At 33.4% G+C, this 11,136-nt stretch overlaps 2 protein-coding genes across 2 annotated transcripts; one reads left to right on the top strand and one right to left on the bottom strand.

The window, feature by feature from the left end:
- The first annotated feature begins 342 nt into the window (after positions 1–342).
- On the top strand, positions 343–4,831 carry LOC105114861 (O-Glycosyl hydrolases family 17 protein). The gene is made up of 4 exons (XM_011011559.1): positions 343–629; positions 2,595–3,869; positions 4,347–4,377; positions 4,460–4,831. The coding sequence occupies exons 1-4, from the start codon at positions 572–574 to the stop codon at positions 4,593–4,595; spliced, it is 1,500 nt and encodes a 499-aa protein (XP_011009861.1). The 5' UTR covers positions 343–571; the 3' UTR covers positions 4,596–4,831.
- Positions 4,832–5,848: 1,017 nt separating this feature from the next.
- On the bottom strand, positions 5,849–8,306 carry MKK6 (MAP kinase kinase 6). Its single transcript, XM_011011560.1, has 8 exons — positions 8,132–8,306; positions 7,945–8,038; positions 7,717–7,851; positions 7,320–7,544; positions 7,027–7,209; positions 6,598–6,821; positions 6,211–6,256; positions 5,849–6,100 (listed from the first exon to the last, which is right to left on the bottom strand). Exons 1-8 carry the CDS (start codon positions 8,203–8,205, stop codon positions 6,008–6,010), a joined length of 1,074 nt encoding a protein of 357 aa, XP_011009862.1. The 5' UTR covers positions 8,206–8,306; the 3' UTR covers positions 5,849–6,007.
- Between the last annotated feature and the right edge of the window lie 2,830 nt (positions 8,307–11,136).

Here is an 11,136-nt window from a genome sequence, read left to right on the forward strand (position 1 = left end):
ATAAAATTTTAATTTTTATATAAAATGACAACACCAGGACAGATGATTAAATTAATTAATAGACTAGTTGAACCGAATAATTTGAGTTTTATCTTGTAATATTTTTAAATTTTAATATTTATTAAATATTATTATTCTAAAATATAAAAATTATTTTATTATACTTAGAAAGTTTAGTTCATCGGATCTTTCTTAAATAGTTTTACCCTACTAAAACTCTTAAAAAACTGTTCTAATTTTTTTAAAAATAAAATATTCAAAAAAATAGTGGGGGACAGACATGCCAATTAGCGGAATCGAGGCACTTCTTAGCTATATTTTACAGTATATTTCTGAAATCCGGTCCTGTAGCTCTACTGTCTGTCGGACACGAAATTCGACCAATGCGTCCACGCCAACTAAAGGTTAGTTGCTCTCTCTCTGTTCACGATCTCAGATAGGGAGTCTCTTGATTCCTGTAGCGTTCCATGACCGTTGCAATCACTGACAAAAAGAGTAAAGTAGAAAAACAAAAGAATCTCTTAAAAGCATTTTATATAAACGAAAACAAAGTTAGTTCACTTGCAGGGCAATGGCGAGAGGAGTCGAGCAGCTTATCTTCTTAATATCACTGTTACTTACTCTTCTGGGTATGTCTTCTTCTTCTTCTTCTTCTTCTTCATTTCTTTGTACTAATCATTTTACCCTCTGTTTCTTTCAATGTCTGTTCTGAAAATTCTACCTTTTCTGGTTTTGAAGAGCCAATGTGTATGAAGTCTCTTTTTTTTATAATGTGGACTTGTTCATTTTTCTTACTGAAACGGTTTTTATATATATATGCTTTTATTTCAAAAAGAACAAAAAAAGAAAAATTGGGTGGGTGTCTGTTTGTTCAAGTAATGCCAATCAAAACTAGTGTTTATTAATTACCAGGAGCTGTATTTGCAACATTTTCAGCCTAGAAGACTAAATATTTTAGTGTGAATGTATTACTGATTCATTACTATTAGGCACTAGATATGATTACAGTCAATCCAATTTATTTATATCGTGAGATAGATTAGCTAACCATGTGAATGTGTAATTGATTAAATGAATTAGCTCATCGTTATGTGACTGACCATGTTTTAGTGTGTTAAGGCTCTCATCTTTGGGGTTCTTGTGTTATGTATAAACATGATTTCTCCATAAACTAAAAATGATCAACTCCTCAAATAAGCTACTGTTCTTCGTTCTTTTCTACAAATTAACTTCCTTTTAAGTGAAATGGACCAAGTTATAATGGAAGAATTTCAAAATATTTGTAGGTTCACCTTTGTAGCATATTATCCATTCAAGAGTAAATGGAGCTTGCTGAAGAATTGGTTGTAACAATGAGATGCCACTTTATATCTTTACATTTATTTCACCAGTCTACCTGCATTTAAGAGAAAGCTATAGTGGCTAACCAGATGTTGTACTTTACTTTCATGCATTGAAGAAGAAGAATCATTTGGAGATTTATTATTTAAGATTTTTCCTCTTGTCCATCTGTATCAAGATGGAGTTTTTTAGATTCCCTTATCTATTTTATGTAGCATTGTAAAGTATTAAATTCAGTATTACCTTCTTATAACCTATATTAAGGAACAATTTTTGTGATTGAGGATAAAGAATTAAAATTTTAAATTTACCGATGATGTTGTTCTCGAGCATTTTGAGGTGGATCCTAATGCTCTTTTGTTTAAGAAGTGGATTCCTCTTGTTGATCTCTCATTTGTCTTTCCTTCTATTCTCTTCCAACTCGTTCTACATTATATAGTCAAGTTTTAGTCATAATGGAGGCTTTGTCTATATCAAGTTCATCAAAGAACCTGAATCACATCAAAGATTTATGATGAAAACAACTAGTGATAGGATTCCCGATACTAACAAGTTTGTGATGAATGTATATGAGAGGACAAAATGTGAAAATATTACATCACCATTTTTATTTAAACAGTAGTTGATTCTTAAATTATTTTCCGAATTGATGTTGGAGATAACATATGAGGACAGTGTGTCTTCAGTGCATTTAGTTTCATTTCATCTTGGTGAGTATCAAATAAAAATATGCAACCCCTACAGGATTATCCATTCTAGCAATGATGTGAACCAAAGCATTCAGCATATTTAGATGCATGTCCCCATGAAGCAATAAGCATATTTTCCTGTCTTCCGTTCTTTTTTCCATCTCCAATTTCCCTACATTAAAGCCCCAGCATCTAGTCATTGTAGTGTTATGTTGATGAGAAGGGTAATCCATCGCAAGGTAAAAGTAGTTTGATCAATCACCTACAAGATGAAATCAACACAAGCAATTCTTTGCATTTGGCAATGTGTTTGAGACTGCTTCAGTAACTGCACTGACTCCTTAAAGCTCCCATTGATAGTTACAATAAATGATGTATGGTTGATTGTTTCAGTAGTTGTGAACATGTTATAGGAAAATATCCATAACTTAATACTATTTCTGACAATTTTGCTTTTATTTACATGTACGAGAACTTTCCAGCTTTGCTGTTCTAGCTTGCTGGTTGTACTCTCATTTCAAACACCTCCACAAACAAAACAAAAAAAATCATTTTATTTTGCAGTTTTGTGCAGAGGAAGCACAATTGGAGTTTGCTATGGAAGAAATGCTGATGACCTCCCAACTCCTGATAAGGTTGCTCAGTTGGTTCAACAACATAAAATTAAATACTTGAGGATTTATGACTCTAGTATCCAGGTTCTCAAGGCTTTTGCAAACACTGGAGTTGAACTTATGATTGGAATTACAAACTCCGACCTACTACCATTCTCTCAATTCCAATCCAATGTAGATACATGGTTGAAAAACAGTGTCCTTCCTTACTACCCGGCTGCAAGGATCACATACATAACTGTTGGTGCTGAAGTAACAGAAGGCCCTGGTAATGCCTCTGCCCTAGTTGTACCTGCCATGCACAATGTTCTCATGGCCCTAAAAAAAGTTGGTCTGCATAAAAAGATCAAAGTTTCGAGCACCCATTCTCTTGGGGTTTTGTCCCGTTCTTTCCCACCATCTGCAGGGGCTTTTAATAGCAGCCATGCATTTTTTCTGAAACCCATGCTGGAATTCCTCGCTGAAAACCAATCTCCTTTCATGATTGATATTTATCCTTACTATGCTTATAGAGATTCCCCAAATAATGTGTCTTTGGATTATGCTCTATTTGAGTCGTCTTCAGAAGTGATCGATCCAAACACGGGTTTGCTTTATACAAACATGTTTGATGCTCAGATTGATGCCATTTATTTTGCCCTGATGGCTCTGAATTTCAGAACAATTAAAGTAATGGTCACTGAGACAGGCTGGCCATCCAAAGGGTCATCAAAGGAGAAAGCTGCAACCCCTGATAATGCCCAGATTTACAACACCAATTTAATTCGTCATGTCATCAATAACTCTGGTACTCCTGCAAAGCTCGGGGAGGAACTAGATGTTTATATTTTCTCACTGTTCAATGAGAACAGGAAGCCTGGTATGGAATCTGAGAGGAACTGGGGATTATTTTATCCAGATCAAACAAGTGTCTATAGTCTGGATTTCTCTGGAAAAGGTGTCCTTGATGTGCCTGCAAACAAAAGTTTGACCAGTTTTAATGGCACAACTTGGTGCATTGCTTCAAATAATGCTTCCCAACTTGACTTGCAGAATGCCTTAGATTGGGCATGTGGCTCTGGCAATGTGGATTGCTCTGCTATTCAGCCTAGTCAACCATGTTTTGAGCCAGACACTCTTGTCTCCCATGCATCGTATGCGTTCAACAGTTACTACCAGCAAAATGGGGCTTCTGATGTTGCTTGCAGTTTTGGAGGTACAGGAGTTAAAGTCAACAAGGATCCAAGTAAGTATCTGACGTTCTCCATTTTGGTTCAAATCTCACTCCTTAGTTGGTTTTTCTTGTTTCACGTGCAGGAGTTCTATCCCTGTTTGCTTGGAAGTACTAGTGTTTCTCAGTTTGAAATAGTATGAATTGGCACTGCCAAATTACCCTTCCTTTTGCGGGATCTGATTTAGCAGGAGCATTAAAAAGCTTCTTCACAGTGCTCCAATATGGCTATCTTATTTATTTTTTGTTAGCCCAGTAAACCTCTACGTTTAACTCATAATTGTCTTTGGTTCGCAGAACTTATTAGTAAATTACATACCTGTGATTTATGTTTGACGGGTTGATATTTTCCCCTGATTGTAAAACATTTCTGCATCTGTATGCCTTTGTTGGATGGCTGATTAGACTTCGATGTTTATTTTATCATCTTTTACTCAAGAGTCTGGATGAACCTTGAAACACTCACTGAAAAACTGGCTGTCTATTTTGCAGGCTATGATAATTGCATGTATATGATCACTGGGTAAGTTTGACAACCATCGTTTTGATTTCAACATCACTCCTGTTGTTATAACGTGCCAAAATATTTTGAATTTATCACTCAGGAGCAACAAAACAGCAGCAAGTAACACAACAGCCATTGCCTCAACTTCCTCCTCCGCCCAGAATGAAGCCTGTGCATGGATTTCTAGTTTTCTTCTAATGACCTGCGTTGTGTATTTTTTATCTTTTGAACATTAGTAATGGACATGGAAGCAGGATCATGCAGGCACAGTGAAGTCGACCAGAAAACAATGGACCGTGTGGTGAGGCAAGAGGCATCGTTTTGAATTTTTTTTTTTTTTGGCTTGTGTATATCCTGAGAAAAAACGCATCTGTCAAGGAGCTATCCGCCATCCTAGTTTTGTATGATTTAGTACTTGTTTAGAGGAATGCAAGACTCATCCATCTTAATTGTTGTATGGTTTGTTCTCTTTTCATCTTGCAAGTTTGGATCAGTCTTCTTTTAACACTGCCTGTGTTTGTCAGATACCAGCTTTAGTATAACAGAACCTGCAAATGAAGCTCAAATGACGATAAAAGAACATGCAATTGGTTTCCTTTTTTATTCTAATTCCCATGGCTGCAGGAGTTCCAGCCATTTCTTATCGACCCTTTTCCCGGTCTGTAGAAATACGTTTTCTGTTAAAGTGGATGTGGTCTGGTTCTCAATGAACTTTCATACGGTTTGGACATGGACCCGATATTTGGTTGAAAACGAGCTGGAAGCTACATGAAAGGTGGCGAAAAGCTCATCAAAATAGCAGCGATACATGATTCGACTCCACATATCAGCTAGGATGATCAAAATCCATAAGTCTGTAAGGAATTGGGGTGTCAAAAAATGTGTATTTGTGCGCTTGCAGTCTCGGCTGGCATTATTGGCATCATACCGAAAGTTATTCGTGCACTCGACTGGCATTATTGGCACCAAACCGACATTTATTCGCACACTCGGCTGGCATTATTGGCATTAAGCCAACAATTATTCGTACAAACTAATAATCGAGCACCATTCACTCGTGATGATAATTTAATTCAAAGAAAAAATGGATGTTTTTTTTAATAATTAGCATAGTATAAATATTATCAAACCCAACCTGAAACATACAAATTTAAGTCAATATATGTCTATGTTATGTAAATATATTTGTAAATCATTTAAAAAATTTTAATATATATAACACACGTAGATATATACTATTCATCATTATTAATATGCATATACATACTTCAAATATTATACTAACTATTTTAATTTTTATTAAATAATAAATATTTATATAGATATTCAAAATCTGATAAATAATTTATAAATATCTAAATTTTTTATATAATAAATAAAGTATAAATATATTAAAAAAAAAATCCCAGTTTCGGCACAGCATTGTCTTCCCTAAACTCAGGTTCTCGGTAAGAGAATAATTGATGTCCACTAACAGCAGGATCTCGTCGACATGCAAGAGAGATGTGTATAAATGTAAATTTCTATAGGTAACTTATGAAATTTTGGGTGTGGCTCGCTGATTCATGAATTAAAACATTCAATATATTCCAAGACAGAATAACTTGGTACAACATGACATTACACGAGAAATATCTTCAGAGAGTAACTATCTTGGGTAATTCACAGGAGGTTCCAAGCTACCAACCAAAATTTCCAGATCAATGTCTTTGTCTTCGAACTTTTTGATGAAAGGGTGACTCTGGAAGCATAAAAGGAACAACAATCAAGATTCTGCTTCTTTTCCTTATTGGTGAAAAGTGCTAAAACATGAATTTCCAAATAGAGGAAATAATATACTAAGTTACTAACCAATAGGTCCAAAGATGACAACCTTCCCTGAGGATCCTTTTGTATACTGCAAATACCATAAAAGACACGATCAGGAACATTAACAGTAAGTGCACTTCGAGATTTACAAATAAAAGATTTTACGAAAAAGAAAATGTTAAATGTTCTTATGTATGTGAAGCCGATTGGTACGGTCTATTTTAGACCTTGGAACCGTGATATCTACTAGTTCAACCACATGAGCCATCCACAGTCCATGTAAAATAATGAACTTCAAAAGCAGAATTATAGAAGCAGATAGAATCCAGAAGCCACATAAAAGGAACAATAGATAAAATATATAAGACAGAGTCACGGCATGCGCTCATAGATTATTAAACTGTGAAATGAATTTATACAAGCTGTTACCAGGCTGATACAAATGAACAGAACTCAGGAGAGAACTGATCTGCTGGGGCAGATGGCGGTGGGCTGTGCACGATGGCTTCTAAAAGCTCGTAAAAGCTTGGCCAGCCTTGTTGATCTTCGGATTGCATGTAAGGAAAATGTCCAATTGCACACTCAAGTACTACCAAGCCTAAACTCCAAATATCACTGCTATAGTCATAGGCCCTCCCGCTGATTCTCTCAGGCTATCAAACAACAAAAGCAGAGCAAAGACTAGTGATATACAAATTACATCTCGAATCAGTGGTGTGCAGAAAAAATATGAAAGATATAGAAACCAATACAGGTGATTAAATGAAAATAACAATAAGATAGTATACTGATCAACATAACTACCAAAAAAAGAAACTTAGTGATATGAAGCAACAGAAAATTAAAACCTATACATACCGACATGTAATTATAAGTACCAACAAAAGTATCCCTTTGGCCCATAGAGCTAGCTAGCATTGCACTCACACCAAAATCAGTTATCTTCACTTCCCCCTTCTGGTTTACCAACAGATTGGATGGTTTAATGTCTCTGTGTATGACATGCCGCTCATGGTGCAGGTAAACAAGACCCTGCAAAACCTGAAATGCATACATAAATGTTGAGCCAGGGGAAAAAGAGAACATGAAACAAGCGCAAGGACTTTTATTTCGTGCTCAAATCTCTAAATTCCAAGAAAGAAGAATCAAACCTGCTTACAAACGACAGCCAGATAAGGTTCAAGAATTGTTTTAACTTGTCTGATCACATCTGCCAGCGACCCACGATCCATGTATTCTAATACAAGAGAAATGGCCCCATTGTGATAGAAGGAGTGGTAGCAAACAACAACATGTGAACACTGTGAAGCTTGGTTTATCTTCAGCTCCTGAACAATTTGTTTACGAATATCTTCTTGTATATTCATCTGGATCACCTGTGAAGACAGATTAGAGTTGTCGTTGATTTACTTTTTTAAGGAAAAAATAAAAAGGAGCTGTGAAGACACAGAGATTTATGTGAAATGAAAAAACTGAACGCCCATGATTTCAAATGTGGAGAAAAGGTAAAAATAAAAAATAAAAAAGATTGCTGGGGGGGACAATGACCTTCAAGGCAAACAGTGAGCCAGCCCATTTATGGCGAACCAGTTGCACAACACCTCCACTCCCTTTACCAATTACTTTGATGGTCTCAAGGTCTTCCAATGAGAAATCAAATTCAACTTCTTTGCTGTCGAAAGGCTGCACAAATAGATGATTAATTTAAAAAAAAATTAAGAAAAGATTAAATGACAGATCAAATCAAGTGGAGTAAACAATTAATTAAGAACTTACAACACGGGATTCCTTTATGTTTTCTTCAGAGATAAGCCGCAAACCTTTCTGATTTAATAGCAAATCTCCGTCATGAAATGTACCACTTGCGGTCCTGATATTTTAAATTTAATTTAAAAATATCGAAATTAATACTATATTTATCATCAACAACAAAAAGAAAAAGAACGTTGAAATTGACTCTTACAAGAAGGAAGCGATTGATGTTTCTTGAGCTGGTACGGTCAGCTTGAGTTGCTGCAGTGGCTTCTTGCTCTTCATCTTCGAACTTAGGGTTTTCTTTCTTAGTTTTTTTATTTTCAAAAGAGCGCTCCTCACCCTAATTGTGTAGTTGTTAGGAGACTACACAATAGCAGGAGTATGTATCTATCAAATTCAAACAAACGGAAGACCGCGCACTGAAATTCGAAATTAGCTTCAAATACGTGGCTATTGCTGGAAATTAATTATTATTATCATTAATTTTTCAAACTTTTAAATTTTAACTTCCACTTACTTCTTTCAATATTTTATTAATTTTAAATTAATTATTTCAATTTTTTTATAAAATTATCATATTCTCAAATATATATCTTAGCATTTAATTGATTTAATTTTTACAAATATCTATTTTTTATATCGTATCATTAAATAAAAATCAATTAAAAAATAAGATTTTAAACTCAGCAAAGTCCATAATCTGGACCACTAGTTTTGCAAGTTCAGTTGCAAAACTCAGACCGATTAATTATCTATTTATCTCAATATTAAAAAAAAATATGTCATTTTAAAAAAAAAAGATAAAGTTGAATTATATTTTTACTAGTCATCTGATTTACCTTTGAACCTGCAAAGACTACTGAATTACGTAGAGTCAACTCTCATATGAGTTAATTCTAAATCTGAGTTAGGCAAAAAGTTGGGTCTGGAAGTTTGAAATATCAAATAGTTTTTTTAAAAAAAAAAAATTCCATCTTCTAAGTTTTATTCTTTTGATTGAATTCTTTTTGGTTTTTTATTAATTTCATCCTTCAATATTTAATTAGTTTTGAATTGGTCTTCATTTTTTTTTCAGTTTCTTTTTTTAAATTTATTGCAGTTTTAAGCAAATATCTTGATATTTGATTAGTGCTTAATTATATAGATGTATATTTTTATCATCATATCGTTAAGCCAAAAATAGTTTTTTTTTTAAAAAAAGAAAGTTGTTAGACTCAATGAGTTCATGATCTTAGTCACGAGCTTGGTAAGTTAAGTCGTGAAACTTAAATCGATCTAATATGTTATTGTCTCAATAATAATAATGATAAAAAAAGATTTCATCTTAAATTTTTTTAAGTCAAACCATACTTTTTATTAGTTATTTGTTTTTTTTTTTACCCGTCGAGCTGACTAGGTCCTGTTAAAGTAACTCTCAAAAGGTTAATTCTAAACTAGGACTATGAAATGAGTTAGGTGGAGAGAATTAAAGGTTGAACCATTATATTAGATTTAATAATAATGACAAATAGTTTATTGGGATCTAAATATTTTTTTAAGGTTCAAATTGTTTTTTATCCAACTTGCAACATTAAGTGGGCCAGGAAACAAGTTGAACTCTAAATGAGTTAAAACTTAACTTGATTTATAAATTGAAGTTGAGCTTGAGATTAAATAAACTTAACTCACTAAGGTTTATAAAGCAATTTAATTAAGAATGTTATTTTGTTGTAAATTAATCATAATTAATATTAAACCTATGATGAAGCACTAGCAACCCCATTTCTCAACAAACTTGTGAGCCCTCATTAGCACTAGTCGTGACCCTTCACTAGTAGCTTTTGATCATCATTGTCAGCCACAATAGCACAACAACTTCCTCTTGTTTTTTTTTTTTTGTGGTAGCACCATCAGCCTCCCTCCACTCACAACAACCGTTGTTTACAACAAATAAAAAGGAGGAGATTTGATGATAAAAGAACAAAAGTTATTTAAGTAAAAATAAAAGCGACTATTTGTGGTTTTTCTTTGTTTTATAGGTCGCAGTACCCCTCATCGTTAGTACAGAGATGAAGAAGAATAGAAGATCTACCTGATCCACCCATTTTAGGTCCTCCCCAATGACGGCATGTGAACCCACACGACACGGTTGGTAACGATGTGGAAATCCATATGCTGTCACTATTCCAGCAGTCCTAAAATCTTCTAATATGCTTCTTAAGTTCCCATTAATTTCTTTAACTTGTTTGCAACCTTTGAAATGATCATTTTACAGGTTTTTGAATTTTTATTATGTGTTTAAATTATTGTTAAATTTTGAATTTTTGTGGTTTACAAACATGTACTTGTGGGGTGTGTAAGTAAAATATATTAAAAAGAGAAGGTGTGTGAAAGTTATATTTTCCTTTTATTTTGCATTAAGTAGATGGTAAAAAAAAAAGAGGGAAAAGATAAAAAAAAGTTTTAATTAACGCAAATGTTTTAATTGCATACACCAAATTCTAAAACAATTGCATGCATTCTTTCTAAAAAACAAATGCATTTTTATCATGTTTTAAAAATAAAAAATAGATATTATAACCAATTTATGATCATTTATTAGGATTTAATCAAAATTTTAAAAATACCACAAAAATTAGTTTTTTTAGTTAATATTTGGGGTATCAATTTTGCAACGTAACGTATACTCATGATATTAAATTAAATAAATTAATAATAATAAATGTTAGGAATTAGATATATCTAGCAAATAATTATAATGCTAAAAATTAGGTCTTAGAACAATTATGATTTAACCTGATAAGGTAAAAACTTCCGTACGAATAGAGATTTGTCTTAAATCATTAGATGAGACTAACAAATAAAATTATATCTTAGATTAACAATCAATCAATCATGCAAATTATCATAGATAAGATGTATCGAGGATGATGCGTCTTTTCTTTGCACAAATAGTCCTTTTACCCAGATGGCACGACTAAAAGATTGATGTCTTCTTCCAAGTGCAGGAGTGTCTAAGTAATAAATAACCCGGTGACACGACGAAAAGATTGTTGTCTTCTCCCAAGTGCAGGAGTGTCGAAGTAATAAATAACCCGGCAAGACCGGGGTCGAACCACAAGGAGATTAATTATATAAATTATAGATGACAATAATATAACAACAATAATAATAGTAACAATAACAATAACAACAATAATAATAATATCAATAATAATAATAATAATAATAATA

Source organism: Populus euphratica, unplaced genomic scaffold, assembly GCF_000495115.2.
Source record: "Populus euphratica unplaced genomic scaffold, PopEup_1.0 scaffold924.1, whole genome shotgun sequence".
Lineage (NCBI taxonomy): Eukaryota > Viridiplantae > Streptophyta > Magnoliopsida > Malpighiales > Salicaceae > Populus > Populus euphratica.

Bases quoted from the DNA above. Each gene is read 5' to 3' on its own strand.
- LOC105114861 (XM_011011559.1), top strand. From the start codon at position 572: ATGGCGAGAGGAGTCGAGCAGCTTATCTTCTTAATATCACTGTTACTT. The intron at 3,870-4,346 runs GTAAGTATCTGA...TCTATTTTGCAG, and splicing joins TAAAGTCAACAAGGATCCAA to GCTATGATAATTGCATGTAT. The intron at 4,378-4,459 runs GTAAGTTTGACA...TTTATCACTCAG, and splicing joins TGCATGTATATGATCACTGG to GAGCAACAAAACAGCAGCAA.
- MKK6 (XM_011011560.1), bottom strand. From the start codon at position 8,205: ATGAAGAGCAAGAAGCCACTGCAGCAACTCAAGCTGACCGTACCAGCT. The intron at 8,039-8,131 runs GTAAGAGTCAAT...TTAAAATATCAG, and splicing joins ACATCAATCGCTTCCTTCTT to GACCGCAAGTGGTACATTTC. The intron at 6,101-6,210 runs GTTAGTAACTTA...TTATGCTTCCAG, and splicing joins TGTCATCTTTGGACCTATTG to AGTCACCCTTTCATCAAAAA.